Source organism: Syngnathoides biaculeatus, chromosome 10 (assembly GCF_019802595.1).
Source record: "Syngnathoides biaculeatus isolate LvHL_M chromosome 10, ASM1980259v1, whole genome shotgun sequence".
NCBI classification, from domain to species: Eukaryota; Metazoa; Chordata; class Actinopteri; order Syngnathiformes; family Syngnathidae; genus Syngnathoides; species Syngnathoides biaculeatus.
The window spans coordinates 25302299-25321150 of NC_084649.1; the positions used below are offsets into that span (position 1 = coordinate 25302299).

Consider the following 18852-nt stretch of genomic DNA (forward strand, 5'->3'; position numbering starts at 1 on the left):
GTGGGAGGAAACCCGAGTGCCCGGAGAAAACCCGCGCAGGCACGGGGAGAACATGCAAACTCCACACAGGTGGGGTGCCGGGATCGCACCCGGGTCCTCAGAACTGTCAGGCCAACGCTTTACCAGCTGAGCCACCGTGCCGCCCGCATCTAACCAGTTTAGTGTAAAACCAAATTGCAAGAGATTGGCAAAGAAACAAATCAGAAAAAGTTCAGAAATGCAACTCATTATAATAGTGAATGCTTTTCAATCTTCTTCTTCTTTTCCTTTCGGTTTGTCCCGTTAGGGGTCACCACAGCGTGTCATCTTTTTCCATCTAAGCGTGCATCTTCCTCTCAAACACCAATTGTCCCCGTGTCTTCCCTCACAAGATCCATCCACCTTGTCTTTGGTCTTCCACTCGCTCTTTTGCCTGGCAGCGCCATCCTCAGCACCTTTCTACCAATATGAGTATACTCTCTCGCCTCTGGACATGTCCAAACCATCGAAGTCTCCTCTCTCGATCGAACCTCGTCTCCAAAAGATCCAACTTTGGCCGTCCCTCTAAGGAGCTCGTTTCTAATCCTGTCCAACCTGCTCACTCCTAGCGAGAACCTCAACATCTCCAGTTCTGCTTCCTGTCGTCTCTTCAGTGCCACCGTCTCTAATCCGTACATCATGGCCAGCCTCACCACAGTTTTATAAACTTTGCCCTTCATCCTAGCGGAGACTCTTCTGTCACATAGAACACCAGACACCTTCCGCCAACTGTTCCTCCTCGCTTGGACCCGTTTCTTCTTTACCACGCTTTCCATTGCTCTGGATTGTTGACCCCAAGTATTTGAAGTCATCCACCCTCGCTATCTCTTCTTCTTGGAGCTTCAAAGTGAGTGCTTTTCGGTATTGGACAATATTTTGATGGAGCTTCACTTTCACTTCGCTGCCACTCCCATGCTCACCCCGGTATGGATAATTTTAAGACTAGCGGCGCGTAGACTAACCTAAACTAGCGAGGCTAACCTCAATTCTTATCCACAACCATCTTATTTCCGTACTCTCTGACCCGTGGGGCAGTGCGAAGAATGTCACCTTGTTGGCTGGATATTCCAGTGCGCCACAGAGCGTTTAAGTCCGGTGGCAACTCTAGATGTGCGATTTGAATATTCTTGGTAGATTAGCCCACTGGAAGATGAGATGCCGAAAAACACGCATTTTTACGATTAGCCGACTTCAGGCTTTAAACTTAGATGGTGAGTAGTCATGTTCCTCCCCTACTCTACGGTATACCTTCATTTGGATGATTTCCTTTGCAGTTTGTCCAAGACAAAATGGCTGCTTCAACCCAAAATGGTCAACTTCCTGTTCAAAAACATTAATGGGTCCTTCAGACTTTTTTTGTGTCCTGCTAAGATAAATTTGACCACTATATTCCATGTTGATCAGTGAAACTGGTATCGGGGGATATATATATATATATATATATATATTTAACATTGTAGAGCACCATTGAGTAAGTTTTGGAAGTTTTAGTTCAAAATCCCTACAATATCTGAATAGTCACTAAAATACATGAATATTCCCTTGGATGCAAAATCTCTATTTTCTGGCATATTTATGCACGCCCTCATCCCCCAACCAGTTAATTTTCCTTCTTTATCAAGCACCATGCATCACCCCCACCAGTACGCACTCTGCCCTGAAGGATGTTTGCCAGTCAGCTGTGCTTCGCTGGACCTCTCGGAGGACTGAATTAGAGGGGGGGGGGGGGGAACTGAACCTTCTGCTAATCCACTTTGACTCGCAGTCGCAACGAGGAACTGCTAATGATGTTGCCTGCTGTGGCTGCAAGCCTGATGACTTTGTATACATACGTGTATGCGAGTAATTAATGTCTGTATCTGTGTGTGTGTGTGTGCGCGCGTGTATATGTTTTCCTCACAGTTCTGAGGAACTGGGTTCGATCCCGGCCTCGCCTGTGTGGAGTTTGCATGTTCTCTCCCTCGTGAGGATAAGCGGCAAAGAAAATGGATGGATGTTACATTTCCAAAATAATTATTTACTTCTATATTGTAAATAATTCAAGCATGCATATTTCAAGTGTCTATACTGTATTTTCATTCATTTATAATTAATTATTGAATTAAAATGACATTTTGATTACTCGTATTTTTTGTAAAATTTCGAATTTCAATCTACAAATATAATTAAAAATCATATTTTAATATATTGTAGATTTAAGTTGATAAATAACTAATAATGTTAAATGTTTTTATAATAAGTTCTAATTAGTTGGTTAGCAAATATTTTTTTATCTTATTTATGATTTTCGATCTCGGATCACAAGACTCTGATATCAGTCAAGCTTTTCAAAGACTTTTTTTAACGGGCAACATCCCAAAAACATGCAAAATTAATTGGACACTCTAAATTGCCCCGAGTTGTGATTGTGGGTGCAGCTGTTTGTCTCTATGTGCCCTGCGATTGGCTGGCAACCAGTTCAAGGTGTACTCCTGCCAGTTGACAGCTGGGATAGGCTCCCGCGACCCTCGTGAGGATAAGCGGCCAAGAAAATGGGTGGCTGGAATACAGTAGTGGACATTATGCAGCCTGAACTCTTCCCAGGAGAACACGGACAGACATACGCAAGCAATCACAGACGGAAACAAAGCAGCAGTCGGTCAAAACGAGGAGACGAGCCACTGATCTCGAACGGCGGCCTCCTCGTCTCCCCCGGGATGTGTGGGTGGCTTAATCATTTTATCTCGCGCCGCTCAGCTTTTCAAATATTTCGCAATGTGTCTTGAGGAAAAGTGGAAGGAGAAAGAGAAGACTTTGTGCCGACACATCGCTCCCGCAGTCAAGTAGGGGTCCATTCCGGGACAGCGGGTCCACCTTCATCTCCCTCATACCGCAATTCTTTCCATTGGTGCATTTTCCATACAGTGTCCTTAATGAGGTCACAAAGCCGCTGACACTCACGACACTTGCGTTCAACAAATTTACTGTAAGTCTTCAATGCCATTTACATTTTTTTTTTTTTTTTTTGCGAGGACCTTCAAACCTGTCATAAAAGTGTGAAAAGAATCAACCACTATTCATATTGTGATTGTCATGAGCGAGCGGCACGGGGCTGGACCCAAATGCAGAACTCCGAGATGAGGACATGATATCAAGCGAGGTTTTATTTCAAACTGAGCTCGTTTACCAATAAGCAGTCCAAAACAGGCAGAAGCACAAAAACGCTAGGCTATTAGGTAAGGTCCAAAAACATGAAGCAAGGTCCGATGACCATGAGGCGAGACTTGGCACGTGAACAAAAACGTAACAGGACTAAAGGGGCACAGATACGCTGTGATAAGTGGATGCTCTACACGACAGTTGCGAACTTAGGCACAGTAGCGGAGTATCCCAAAGATGCATTCATGGAAACGCAACAAACTGGCCAATGCCGATGACGCATTCAAAACTTAAATGCCTGGTCGAATGGACCTTTCTGATGGCGAGCTTAAGCTCCGCCCCCTTAACCACGTCCCACAAATGGCGACTGAACAGAACATGTTTGAAGTGGATTCTCTATCGCTTATTCCAGATAATATTGAGGTATGTTTTTTGCTAAATGCGACAGACTTGTCCAAGAGAGTTCTACAGAGAGATCGCAACTATTTCACCCAAGGTGTACACGGAATTAAGATTTTGGACGGAGCAGGACAATATGTCGGAGTCGCAGCGAAATGTTGGCGATCGATGCAACAAGGTTTGACGCCTCACAAACTTCATATTGAAATCCAAAAGGATAAAATAGTGGAATCGTACTGCGCATGTAAAGCAGGGTGAGTACTTTTTACTTGGAAAGATCACGAGTAATATCATTGTAGTCTGTAGAAGTGAGTGTGTGTATTCGTTTGACTTGGCTCACAATGGAACCCAGTGCTCTGTCTTAAAAGTCAGATGTGATCCAAATAGGCAAATTGACATTTCCTCTTGCACGACATAGTCCACATTTAGTTGTGCGTGCGCTCTCCCACGAGCCTTAATCCATCGTAGACACTCCGTCAACTGTGTTTTAAGGCCTTGGAAAATGAATCAAGCGGGCCCCTTGTAAGATAGCAGGATATCTTTCATCAGAATTGCACGTTCCCCAAGCGCACCGGAGGACCGTTTTCTTCATAACATGAACCTTTCCAAGCGCACGCTACTGACAACCAGCATTGCTTGTGGGACAACATGATAGCAGGGGTGTGTCAAGCGAGGGGTTAAAACAATGCGACTATCTGATTGGCTATTATTGTACGAGTGACTGACAGGTCGGAAAGGTCCGTTCGTGTTCAATGTCAAGCAGCTGCGTGACAGCTGTCCGAGGCGGTACCGCCCAGGGCAGTGGCTTGGCAATGATGTTAAAATGAGGAAATCTTCAGTTTTTGGAAAGGCTCTTGAAGAAGCAAATGAGAATCAATGCAAAAGTCAATCAAAAGAGTCATTCTTGTCATGCCCGCTCACGTAGGGTATGCCGGCATCTCGCTGGCATCCATGCTTGATGCCAGTCCTTCTTAATGAATACACGTACAGCACATGCAAACAAAAAAAGTTGACGAGTTGCGGTCCGGTCATTCACATTTGAAAAATGTACGGGTGTGGTCCGTCAGTCGTGCCCGCGGATATAAAGTTGTGGTTGTGTGTTCTGTTTGTAATTATGAGCGTACCCCTTTAAGAGTGGAGGGGGGGGGGCGGTGTCAGGTAAACTAGGAAGTAAAAGTAGGCTGAGCAGAGACCGTGTGCTTCAGTCAAACAAGACGTCAGGTTGTCGGTTCACTGCGCTGGATCGGTCTTCGTGTGCGCTGAGAGGGTGCGACAAGTGCGCAATTGCGCAGTGGCGCAGCTTAGAGGGAACATTGGTCAAAGCTACACAAAATCAGCGACGTCTTTCAATATCTATATATTTCTACTCGTAACCAATTTTACGCGCGTGATTTTTCGTGCTCGACTGTGCAAGATTTGTGAGTACGACGCATACGCGCCCGTCAAATCGCAGTAACTGGCGGTCCCAATAGTTTTGTCCAAGGTGTTGATTGCAGTAGCGGCCGCCAATAATTAGCATAATCGCCGGGTATTCGTGTCTCTTGGCGTAATAATGTGCGCGTGTTTGTGTTTACTTTAGCTGGCATTTCAGTCTCGGGTAATTTGTCACCTGTTTGAAATGACACGTTGGGAAGTGACCTTTTGTGGCTGCGCAGATGGAGACGAACCCATAAGCAGATTCTAATGATTTCATTTTTAATCAGGTAAGATCCTTCCATACTATAATGTGCACTCTAATTCACCGAGATCGTAGCAGGGCCATAATTATCAGGAGGGCTTACAATACAGTAACAAGCCACGCTTACTTCCTTTCCTCTGTCTTATGATGTATTTCAGGTCTTTTCAAACATTTTTCATGTTTCCTGTCTCACGTTTTGCATTTTAGATCTCACGTTTCAGCTCTCCTGTCTCAAGTTTGCAGATTTGCTTGCCTGACTGAAAGTGTAAGAGGGCTAATTTTGTGCTGTATTTATTAGTACGTGTAATACCTTCAATCACAGCATAAAGCAATACAATTAAGAGTTGTTCTAGTACTCCGCTCCACCTCTCGTTAAACACATTCCTCCGTCTTGATGGTTCCTCATTGGCGCCGTCTTCTCTTTTTGGCAGCCGCCCGCTCTTAAATTGTATCGATTATTCCCGTCACACGGGACTCGATCCCCCCGGGAAAATGACTTTTCATCAGGATTATGCAAAAAAAAAAAAAAAAATCAAACACGCCAGCTCAGTTTTCCGAAACCTCCGGTTAAGGAGAGAGGGGATCCTCATTAAATCTAGATGCATATTTAGACGTTAAATATGTTTCCGAGGAAATGTTTCTGGGCTCTTTCTTGTGTAAGACGGCACTTTCTCCAATCTCTAACGTGTTATGTTGGATGTTCCGTGTTTGCCGCTTCATGTCTCACCATGTTTAATGTCTCATTTCATCACGGCTTATCATAATTTCTTCCCATGTTTCACGTCGTCCTGTCTCATCATGTCTTCTGCGTCGTATCTTCAACTCCCGTTTCGTGTCTCACTTGTCTTTCATTTCTCATGGTATCATTTATCATGTCACCACGTTTCTTGTGTCCCGTCTCCTTTCTCATGTCTTACATTACATAACATTACATTTTTATCATGTCTTAAAAGTCTGAACCACAGGAAATGTATTTTATTTGTCTGTCATACAAATTTAGCTAAAATATCATGAAAAATATTTTACAAATTCTCAACACAACAGAAATGAAATAAAGTAGCGTCAGAGTCAGTCTCGAGATTTTGTTTGAAATGTCACTTAGATTCGGCAAGTTCCGGTACTCTCCGGAATGTGACGTCACGTCACGACAACATTTAGCCAGAGAGTGAAAGAGCTAGCAAAGATTGTGATCGAGGAAATGTCTTGCATACGGCTGTTCTGCGTCAAACGCTGACGGAGAAAGATGAACGGATTGGCAGGTTATGGACCAGGTTTGCGAAGACAAGTGGAGAGTAATATGTTCCAAGCATTTCACGGAGGACTGCTTTGAAAACCCCGTTCAGCGTTCACTTGGCTTCGGTAAGCAAGTAACTACGTATGTGTTCGATTGTTTAGTATTGACAAGTATCTACCTCGCTTTGAATGTAAGTACAATGCCGATACAGGTATATATGTCAGCTAATATCCGTATCCATGTAATGTTTAGGAGGTGAGGAAATTTGGACGCTGTATAAAGTTAGTGTACTGTTGACGCTGAGGTCTTCCTAAAATTGGACTACGGCGGTGTGTGCTCTAAAGTGTTAGGTGCATTATTTTAAATGCGGGCTAAATGCATGTAAATAACGCCAAGAATGGCCTCTAAACACGTGATCTTTAAACGCAGTACGATATCGAAGGTTTAGATTTTTGTTTTACGCCGACTCACTCGCTAGTACAACAACGTGCGTAGATTTCTCGAGGCACCCACCGGTCTGCGTTTTGGGTACGAAGTTCCACGTCAAATTCGTCAGGTCTCGCCGTATCCTGTCCTTGTGTTGCGTTTGTCAACTCCGGTTCGAACAAATATGGTTGAATTAGACCCGCATGGGATGTTTTTCGAACACGGGAAAAATAAGAAAATTCCTCCTCTTCAGTTCCTACCTCTTCCACAGATCATTCCATGAAAACGTCTTCATCCTCTAGATCCCACTCGCGGCGTGTATGATTGACTGTGTCGGAAGCCATTTTCTTGACTGGGGTTGTCTTGGCAGCAGCCTCGGTTTGAAACGGACATCGGAAGCATTTGGATTCCAAAGAAAATGTGCACTTTGGCGCTAATTTATTTCATTTCTGTTGTGTTGAGAATTTTTCAAATATTTTTAATGAAAAATTAGCTATGTTATATGTGATAGATAAATAAATTATACAGTAGGGCCTCTAGATTAGACCTTTAAAATGTGTTGTGTTTTATTGGTCTAGGCTCATTTCTCATGGTTCACGTCTTCTAGCCTCATGTTTACAACTCTTGTCATCACGTCTCATTTTTTTTTTTTTTGTCTTTTATCATTTCATCACATCTTATTGTCTTTCACAGTGTCTTGTCGCGTCTTATCACGTCTACTGTTTCACCACGCTTTATCATATTTTACGTGTGTTCTGGCACATCTCATGTTAGCATTGCTTTTAATGTCTTATGCGTGGTGTGGTTCATGTCATCATGTCCCAGGTTTCATATTTGATGGCTCATTTTACTCTTCTCTGATTTTCAGCATGTTTCTCTCTCCCTTCCTCTCTATTTCTCTCTCGCCCTCTCTCGGGTTTGCACCTCAAGCTCAAACGTCTTTTGTCTTGTGTCAGACAGCAGCAGAGCGTTGGTCGATGTGGACTCTGGACACAAGTACTTCATGTTTATATGAAACTCTGCGTATAAATGGCAAATGTCTATTTATTTGATACGATAAGATTGCTGCCGGTCGTAATGCATTTCTACTCCATTTATAAGAGTCAGATGCAGCCTTAGTTTTCTCAAGGACTTTAATCCCCGCTCCTGCAGCTAAACAAAGACTTTAACTTGGCCGTGGGTGTGAATGCGAGCGCGGATGGTGTTCTGTGCCCTGCCGAAGGTTGACTGGAATGAGGTTTTGATCATCCATGACAATGACAACGAGTGCGACATGGATGCTTTGATGGACTGACGAGTCCTGGAAAGAAAAAAAAAAAAAAAAAAAAAATGCACGGGGAGCGCCGATGACGACGTATGCAATCAAAACTGAGCATGATCATCCTTTAAATGGAATAGAACTGTATTGTCACCTTCTCAGGAACAATGAAAATCAGTTCGGCATCTCACAATTTGAAGCGTAGAGGTACAAAAATTACACTGTACTGTATGCACACGTGGATCAAAAGTACACTTGTGTACGGAACATGCAGTTATTCACGTCGATGCAATACGGAGGCTCTTATTAGATTGCTCCTTAGCTGCCGTCGCCTCCCTTCCGCCGTCTCCTCCCCTCCGTTGACAACCGTCAAGTCCCTTTATGCAACCCCGCAGCTGTAAAGTGGGAGGTCATTGTGCTCCGACTCTGTCAAACTCATTCATCTGAGTGGAACAAATGATCCCCCCCCACCACGCCCCCTGACCACCCACACCCACACACACACTAATGCTTGGTGTCATAAATGAGTCCTGATGCAACGTAAAGAGACTCTTCCTTTATAAAAAAAAAAAAAACAAACTACTCAATCTTGCCGCGTTATCTCAGAATATGTTGGAGGAGGCTTCCATCGTGCAGCCGGAGCGGGCGAGCGGCTCTGCGGGGGGGACGGCGGGCGATTTATTGGAAGGACGGCAAACGGTGCCTCGTAGGTTCAGGGAACGTGGGAAAAGAGACCGTCGCTCAGATTAGCTGACAAACACCATGGAGAGCGTCATCTCGCTGAGCATTTGCCAGAGTCAACCTAAAATCGCTCAGTGGGAAGTCAAACCGGTTCTCGTACGTTCGATAATCTGATGATGTTACCAGGGATATTAAAATGTCAGTGATGATATTTGGGGGTAACTTATTTAGCTACATAACCCATTCGGAAGTAGCACTAGAAGCTACAACCACAATGCTAAACACGTACGTAGATATGACCTTATTATGTCATGCCTCATTTTTCATCCCTCATGTCTCATAGGTATGATCGTGTCTCCTATGTCATGCCATCATGTGTCATATTTCCCATCTTTTCGTCCCATCTCTTAGTTCTCATGTTCCATCTGACGATGCGTGTTATCGTGTCTCATACGGTCATATTTGACATCTCCTGGTTTCAGGTCCGGTGTCCTCACGTATTACACGTATCATGCCATATTTCACGGCTCCTGGTTACATGTTTCGCACGTCAGGTAATATTATATCTCATATTATGTGTTTTCACATTCGTCGGCCATGCGTATCATGTCTCCTGTGTCGTCCTCTTTGACGTATTAGATGAAAGCGTGGTGTCAAATTCAGTATTTGCTGACTTGACTCAATAATAATTGTCACTTCCGCATGAATCAACGCCAGGCCTCGTAAACAACTCTTGTGGCGCTTTTTGTGAGTGAATATGCGAAATGTTACCGTGATTATTATGAGTCGCAATCGAGCCACGGCTGCGGGGGATTATCTGGTGTTCGCTGAAACTCAAAGGATGTAATCGTGGCTCACAGCGTCCCCGCGGATTCCGAGGCCTTTAGAGAAAGCACCTACTGTAAAAACGGCTCTTTATACATGTGGCAGATTATGTAACAATGAAAATTGTGACAATACTGGATGAGTGGCAGCAGATTTGTATTCTTTCGACGTAATTGTAGGATTACGACATTAGCACTGGGGGCACGCTGGGGGGGTCGTTAATTGAATGAACAAGATGCCAGTCATTTTCCTACTTATAGTGACACTCCCGTCTCATTATGATCGTCCATCCATTTTCTTAACTGCTTATCCTCACAAGGGTCACAGGGAGTCCTTCAGCCTATCCCAGCTGTCAACAGGCAGGAGGCGGGGTACACCCTGAACTGGTCGCCAGCCAATCGCAAACAGCCGCACTCACAAGCGCACCGACGGGGCAATTTAGAGTGTCCAATTATTGTATGTTTTTGGGATGTGGGAGGAAACCGGAGTACCTGGAGAAAACCCACGCAGGCACGGGGAGAACGTGCAAACTCCACACAGGACGGTCTGGGATTGAACCCAGGTCCTCAGAACTGTGAGGCCAACGCTTTCCATCTGACCCACCGTGCCGCCTCATTATGATCATGACTTAATATGCATGTAGTAAATATTGACATCCATGGGCTACATTCGCATCACATCGTTATTGATCGTCTGGGCGAAGGCCAGCGCATTTGCCGTTTCCTCCACCAATCATCAAACGGGATTTATCATATGCAGTCAAGATCAGTGTCTAATTAGTCAGTCAGTCAGGTTAATATTTTTTATTATAGCAAGGCACTCATTTAGTTCGTGGGTCAGTCAGTCATTTAGTTTATCCGTATGGTAGTTAGTCTGACACTTTATTAGCTAGATCCACAGTGATTCGGTAATTTACAAGCATTGCCAGTAAATTAGTCATTTTATTAGGAAGTCAGTAAATCGCTCACTTTGCTGGTTTATTTATTAGTTACTGACTTAATCCGTTTTTTAGTCAATCAGTTTATGAGTTAGTTTCTATCTTAGTCAGTCAGTTAGTTTAGTTGGACATTTAATTGGTTTTTGGTTGGTTGATTGGTATATTCCCGAGTAAATTAAGGCGGGCACTCATTTATTTCAGTAGGATACTCCGTCCAGTCATTGTGATTCAACGGGTGCGTATGCGCCCGCGCGCCATCGCAATCGCAAAGTCGTGCAGGAAAAGTCTCGCGCGAAAAATTAGTTACGAGTAGAAATGAATAGCGTCGCTTATTTTGTGTAGTCTTGACCAGTGTGCCGTCTAAGCTGCGCAATTGTGCAATTGCGCACACTCTCAGTGCACATGAAAAACAATCCAGCGCAGTGAACCACAGCACGCGTACAAAAGCGTATTGCTGCCACACCGAAAAAAAAAAAAATGCTGCTCAGCCTACTTCTACTTCCTAGTTTACCTGACACCCCCCCCCCTCTGCTCTTAAAGGGGTACACCCATAATTACAAACAGAACACACACCCGCAACTTTATATCTGCGGGCATGACTGGTGCACAACACCCGTAACTTTATATATCTGCGGGCATGACTGACAACACCTGTGCATTTTTCAAATGTGAGTGACTGAGTCCGTCTTTTAAATGGTTTGTCAGTTAGTCGGCTGTTCGGTTAGTCGTTTAGTTGATTAGACAGTAAACCAGTCGGTTGGTTAATCAGTCAGCCGGCAAGTTAGACGAGTAGTCAGCCACTCAATCATTCATTTCATTACTTATGTATTAATGCATTTATTTAGTCATTTTGTCAAGTTGTAAATTCATCAGTTACGGTAGTATATTCGTTAGTCAGCCAGTTTCTTTGACATTTGTCCTTTTGTCTGTTCATAAGTCACTTGGTCACTTAGTGACTCAGTTGGTTGGTTCGTCAATTTAGTTGAACAATTGAGTTAAACAACCAGAACTACATCTCATCAGTCAATTGGATATTTGTTTAGTCAGTCAACGACTGCAGTTAGCAAACCAAACAGCACATCAAGCAGTCACCGAATCAGCAATTTAGGTCTGCAGCCGGTTCAAAATTTTCTCGTAGCTTCAACTCTGCTCGGATCTCATGAAAGCAAATGACATTTGGGAGATGAGGAGAGGGGAAAAAATCTGTACCGGTTGAAAGAAAATGGATGAATAGATGAATGTCTTCAGATTTTAATGAGTGCTTTAGTGGTTTTTGACAGAGAAAGAAAAAGAAAAAGCCATTTTTGCTGCTTTCTGCAGTTTATCTAGTTTGTTTGTCTGCCTGCATTTTCCCCTCGCCGCGACACTATTTATCCTCCTCGCTTCATGGCTCGGCGAGTCCTTGAATGCCGAATCTAATGGCCTCACCGCCGTGCCTTCTTGCTCGGCGCGGACTCGCAATTCGCATCAATAAAAAGAAAATAAAATGTACACACAAGCTCGATGTGATGCATGTGCGTGTTTATACGCCACGGGACACATCTTTTGTAAAAGATGTCCACTAAGTACCCGGTGGCAATATTTTTTGTATACGCTGACAATCTTTATCGAAACATCTTTTATTGATGACGGCGGTTGATGGGGTCACCTGTTCTTTTTCAAATCAAGTAAAACACACAAACAAATGAGCAAAACGGTGTGTGTGTGTTGTGTTGCTTTTTACAGGGGAGGTGCTACGTGTTTGACCAGGTCTTCGCCACCAGCGCCACCCAGGAGCAGGTCTACCACACTTGTGCCAAGCACATTGTCAAAGGTGAGCCCCCACTTACGCACGTTATTACTTTAGAAGTTGGTCGGTCCATACGTGCAGGGATGAAAATAAGTATTTGAACACCCCGCGATGTTGCAAGTTCTCCCAGTTATAAATCATGGAGGGGTCTGAAATTTTCATCATAGGTGCATGTCCACTGTGAGAGAGATAATCTAAAAAGAAAAATCCAGAAATCACAATGTATGATTTTTTTTTAATGATTGATTTGTGTGATATAGCTGCAAACAAGTATTTCAACACCTGTCTATCAGTTAAAATTCTGACCCTCAAAGACCTGTTAGTCCGCCTCTAAAAGTCGACATTCTACTCCATGTATGATCCTGAATCAGATGCACCTGTGTGAGGTCGTTAGCTGTATAAAGACACCTGCCCACCATGTACAATCGGTAAGACTCAAACTTGTAACGTGGCAAGGACCAAAGAGCTGTCCAAAGACACCAGAGACAAAATTGTACGACTCCAAACAGCTGGAAAGGCCTACGGAGAAATTGCCGAGCAGCTTGGTGGAAAAAAGGTCCACTGTTGGAGCAATCATTACAAACATGACGGTCAAGCTCAGTCGGACTGGAGCTCGTTGCACGATATCAACTCGTGGGGTCTCAACGATCCTTAGATAGGTGAAGAATCAGCCCAGGACTACGCGACAGGACTTGACCTGAAAAGAGCTGGGACCACCGTTTCCAAGGTGACTGAAGACATCATGGTTTGAAATCATGCATGGCACGGAAGGTTCCCCCGCTTAAACCAGCACATGTCAAGGCCCGTCTTAAGTTTGCCAATGACCATTTGGATGATACGGAGGAGTCATGGGAGAAAGTTTTGTGGTCAGGTGAGACCAAAATGGATCTTTTTGGTCATAATTCCACTAACCGTGTTTGGAGCAAGTTCCATCGCAAGAACACCATCCCTGCTGTGAAGCATGGGGGTGTTTTTCTGCACTTTTGACAGGACGACTGGACCGCGGCCATGTATTGTGAGATTTTGGGGAATAACCTCATTGAAGATGGGTGGTGGCTGGGTCTTTCAACATGACAATGACCCGAAGCACACAGCCAGGAAAAAAAACAAGGAGTGGCTCCCAGAGAAGCATTCCAAGGTTCTAGCGTGGCCTAGCCAGTCCCCAGACCTAAACCCAATAGAAAATCTTTGGAGGGAGCTGACACTCTGTGTTTCTCAGCGACAGCCCAGAAACCCGTCTGATCTAGAGAAGATCTGTGTGGAGGAGTGGGCCAAAATCCCTCCTGCAGTGTGTGCCAACCTGGTGAACAACTACAGGAAACGTTTGCCCTCTGTAATTGCAAACAAAGGCTACTGTACCAAATATTAACATTATTTGCAGCTGTATCACACAAATAAATCATAAAACACACGAAAAAAAATCATACATTGTGATTTCTGGATTTCCACACATGTGCCTTATTGACCGCGTGCAGCGCTCCAGAGAAACAGCGTTGTATTATATTGTAATTTAATTTCATTTTTCAATGAGGCGAGGGAGAGTGACATAACTAGGGTCGTTCGGGGCCTGGCGGATGTCTCTTCTAGGCCGAGGACCTGAATTCATTCTCTGGCCGTGGGAATGAACAGCTTCTCCCAAAGGGACGCGAGAAAAAACAATGGCAGCGACGCAGGCCTTTCAAAAAGCACACCGTGCTGATCACAGTCAGCCATTATCCGTGACCGTCTTTCATCCGCCCGCATCGCCGCCACCTTCAGGCTCACATTTTTTGCGCCGCATCAAACGGGACGCTCCGTTTAACCAGAAGCATAGAGGAAGGGATTGATTTGTCAGGTTCCATTCATTCGACGGCGTTCCGCCAGAAGATGGAATGAAAAGGCAAATACGACGCCGGGCGTAAAAGTCAGAAAACGTCAGCGAAAGGATTGAACGCGGTGAAGCGCCGGTGTGGCGGGATCATTGCGATACTTTTTAGGGTCTCGCTGTAAAAGGAGTTTCCGCTTTAGAGAGCGAATCCGCCAGTGAGCAAGTCGGTTAGTTGATTGGTCGCTTAGTTGCTTTGGTAGCAACTTGTGCAATTGAACAGCTAGTTAGCCTGTCAGTCGGTTCATCAGTCAATTAGTCAGTTTGCTTGTTACTGAGTCAACCAGTTAGTTAGATGGCCAGCGACTCTGTCGTCTGTTAGTTAGTTCATCAGTTGGTCATATTTAGCTTTTCAAGCCTTCAGGCTTATTTTAGTCTTTTTGAAATGACAATAAATTCTTCCAGTTCAGTGTAAAAATAAAAAATGAGTTCAGCAGTGGAAGAATTACAATTGTATCTTTTTTCACTCAATTTACTTTCAATTATAAATCATATTTTCTTAATGATGTTCCACAGACATTTTCCAGAACTGGTCTGAACTCTTTCATATTTAATTGCAGCGGCTCTCGATTTTTGGTTGTCAATAGGGCTTCATCGCCTGCCAAGGAGCAATCAAGCGCATTGTGGGTACAATTTTTCAATGTGCCGTGCATAATATGAAGATTTATACGTCCCTTTATTTTCAAATCTGAGTTGGTAAGAAGATGTATTGAATTTTGACTCGACGTGATGAAAGGGAAACGATGATGAAAGAGGAAAAATGTCTACTGAGAAAAGATGTCTTTGGTGGGTTAACTGTGCAGTTCAAGGTGCTGAACTTGTTCTTCTTCTTCTTCTACTTCTTCTTGTGCTTCGTCTTCTTCTTCTTCTTCTTTGACTCTTGTTAGGCTGCTACCACTGGGATTTATTATCAACGTTGTGAGACTCAGCACTGCGTGTTGCTAATGGGTTCCAGTGTATAAGTTTTAGACGGGCGCTGGGGTGCTTTTCAAGGCTGCCTTCATCCAGGGAGACCTTGTTTGAAGCTACTTTTTTAATACCGTGCAATATTTTTGTGAGGCATCGTCGAATGCCGTGCAATGTCAAACCATTTTAATCTGTACCAGAGCCAAATTCGAGCATCAATATGAAGTGGAAGCAAAATCCTATTTAACGTGTTCAAATCTCATCAGATTTGGTTGTAATGTGGGGGGGGGTTACAGGACCTCATTCTATTTTGGTGTCTTGGACTAACTCACTTGCACGCAGCCATCATCCATGACCGTGCTCCTTCTTTGTCACCGAAAAGGCAAAACATGGGGCTAGAATTAATCTTTCAATGGTTCAAAAACAGGCGGAACAGTGGATCACCTGGTAATGCGCTGGCCTCACAGTTCTGAGAACCTGCGTGTGGAGTTTGCACGTTCCCACCATGCCTGCATGGGTTTTTCCCGGGCACTCCGGTTTCCTCCCACATCCCAAAATCATGCGCCATTTATTGGACACTCTAAACTGCCCCTAGGTGTGATTGTGAGCGGGGCTGTCGTCTGTCTCCATGTCCCCCGCGATTGGCTGGCGACCAGTTCAGGGTGTACCCCGCCCGCCTCCTGCTCGTTGACAGCCGCGATAGGCTCCGGCACTCCCCGCGACCCTCGTGAGGATAAGCTGCAAAGAAAACGGATGGATGCCTCAAAAACATCCTCTTGATCTGAGGTCTGACATGTCACATCATAACAAGTATGACAGGAACTCTTCTGATGGAATAAATCCCGCAAAGAAGCACCTGAATAGAAGGCACATACAGTATTGTGCTTGTGTAAGAGAATTATTTTGTTTTTACAAGAGTTTATATACCATTTTTAAAAAATATTAAAATTTGGCAGGGTTGTTAACAACACTTTTTTTTTTTTTTTTGCTGTGTCAAATTGTTGTCATTTATTTTCGGTGTTATAAATTTAAACCAATTTGAGTTCTACTTTATTTGACTTACAACACACAAACACACACACACACACACTCCCTGCCACTGCCGCCGTTCAGCTCAGCAGTTCGCTACACTATATTCAGCTATTTTCTCACTTTCACGCACCTCTGATCTCCCTTTTCAGATGTACTGGGCGGATACAACGGGACCATCTTCGCCTACGGCCAGACGGCTTCGGGAAAGACTCACACTATGGAGGTACAGTGGCTGCTCATGCATAATTCCAAATTTACATCCCTTGTGGTAGGAACTAGAAGCCGACATTTTTTTTTTTTTTTTTTGGATGACTAAAGCTGAGTGTAAAGCCGCTTCCATCGCGTCTCCTTTTCCCCAGCACTTTGCGGGGAAGCACTTTGTAGCAGTCCCTACGGGACGCGAAGCATAAGACTTCCCCGCACCCCTTCCCATCCCCTCTTCACTGTCATCTCATCTCTTGTAGGGAACCCTTCACGATCCCCAGGGGATGGGCATCATCCCCCGGATCGCGGAGGACATTTTCGAACACATATTCGCCATGGACGAGAACCTGGAATTCCACATCAAGGTCGGTTTCGACTTGACGGGCGGTTCGCACTTTGTCACACGGGGAGTCCGCCGTGCGCTCGGACCTGTGATGTAATAATCCGGCCGCGGTGCGGTCGGTCGGTCGAGCATTAATAATTCACCGTGTTTAGAGTGCAGTAATCCCCCGGTATTTGTTACGCCGGAGGATAAGGCCGTGGCACGACAGATGAGTCCGCCGTCGGTCTTCTTGTATCACTTACAACTGTTTTTTTTTTTTTTTTCACGTTGTACTTACAGGTATCCTACTTTGAGATCTACATGGATAAAATTCGGGACCTGCTCGATGGTGTGTGTTGATTTTTAAAAAATTAACCATTGAGAGGAATTACATTTGCCATCATTTCACTACCATTGCCATTCTAAAATCTTCATCAATTGCATAATGGTTCACCACTCACCCAGGCGAGCTGGAGCCTATCCTGGTTGACTTTTGGTGAGAGAAACGGGATCCAGTCTAGACTGAACAGCCGGGGCGATATCGCAGGGCACATCTTCACACATGACCATTAACACTCATTCACACCTACAGTAGAAATAAATTTGAGTCTTCAATTTCAGATGATATTTGGCAAGAGAATCGTCGTATGTTACGTGCATGTGCACCTATGCACTATTTAAAGTCTTCCATGAACTCAGCATGCATGTACCCAAAGTGTGAAGGGTTCTTTGTCAAAATGTACCAGGGTGGATCCTGCTTCTCTAAGAAAAGGTCACCTGGCATTGGAATGTTTTATCCATCCATCCATTCATTTTCTTAGCTGCCTATCCTCACAAGGGTCGCGGGGAGTGCTGGAGCCTATTCCAGCTGTCAACAGCCACTAGGGAGGGTACGCCCTAAGCTGGTTGGCAGCCAATCTCATGGCACATCGAGACAAACAGCCGCACGCACAATCACACCTAGGGGAAATTTAGAGTGTCCAATTAATGTTGCATGTTTTTGGGATGTGGGAGGTAACCGGAGTGCCCAGAGAAAACCCACGCAGGCACGGGGAGAACATGCAAACCCCACACATTGAGGGCTGGGATTGAGCCCAGGTCATCGGAACTGTGAGGCGAACACTTTCCAGCTGCTCCACCGTTCCGCCTGGATTGTTCTAAACTGACCTTAATTGTGAACGGATTGGTTGTTTTGTCCATATGTGCCCCGCGATCGATGTGGCAACTGGACCAGGGCATTCCGCCCTTCTCTCACCAGAAGTCGGCTGGAATCAGTTCCAGCTTGCCCGCAATCTTAATCGGGACAAGCGCTGTAAAAAATGGATGGATGGATGGATGGGAGGAGGAAAATTCAAGCCATCACTGCAGATTATTTACGTGTGACGGAGGACCAGACAGGCTATGATTAGCAACAGAAAGCCCAATCTGTATGCGGGGAGCAGATAAAGAATATTAAAAAAAAGGCATCGAAAAAGAAGTACCGTAGGGCCCAAATGGCGGATTTACAATCACCACGCAAAAACTGGCCGGTGCGAGCGTCCCTCTGCTGCCAAAATGTAATCACAAGTGACGAATGTGAGCCAGGAACTGTGTGGAAATGAGCACAGTGACTCCACTTAACCTCTCGTGATTTGCCCCCTCCACGGGGAAAAAAAAAAAAAAAAAAAAGTTAATAACGAGAGCCGCACTCTTATTAACGAGACCGTTTTTTATTCAGGCTCAGTGTGATGCGGCACAGAGAGACCCTAGAACCGCAAAACTAGACGTAATCGTCATTTATAACAATAAGGGTTTCGTAGTGTGCCTGTGTTGGTGTAGCGAATACTTTTGGCCGCTCTGCGCGCATGGCGTGGCGAGCCGCGAGCACAACGGACCGCAGTGACCTTGCTCTTTCTCGCCCCGCTTCTCTCCAGTGACCAAAACCAATCTGTCAGTGCACGAAGACAAATACAGAGTCCCTTATGTGAAGGTGAGTTATCCCGCACGCACTTCCTCTAAATGCGGATTTGATTTCACTCCCTTCTTCGCACAAATGTAGAATACTTTTAGCGTGCAGAAGTAATATTTCCATTTGTTTACCCTCAAAAGGTCTTTGTTCAATCGTGTTTGCTTCTTACTGCCTTCACCTGTGTCTTGATTGA

General features: G+C 44.7%; 1 protein-coding gene across 6 annotated transcripts in view; it reads left to right on the forward strand.

Annotated features, from left to right (window-relative positions):
• The window catches only part of LOC133506981 (kinesin heavy chain-like), a 105505-nt gene that overhangs the window by 17672 nt on the left and 68981 nt on the right, over positions 1–18852 (forward strand). For 4 of the 6 annotated variants that reach the window (XM_061831448.1, XM_061831449.1, XM_061831452.1 and 1 more), the window contains exons 2-6: positions 12320–12407; positions 16335–16408; positions 16650–16754; positions 17012–17060; positions 18625–18680. In XM_061831448.1, coding sequence (XP_061687432.1) covers positions 12320–12407; positions 16335–16408; positions 16650–16754; positions 17012–17060; positions 18625–18680 — 372 coding nt within the window. The remainder of the gene's footprint in view (positions 1–12319; positions 12408–16334; positions 16409–16649; positions 16755–17011; positions 17061–18624; positions 18681–18852) is intronic. The other 2 variants (XM_061831453.1, XM_061831450.1) reach the window with 1 other exon arrangement.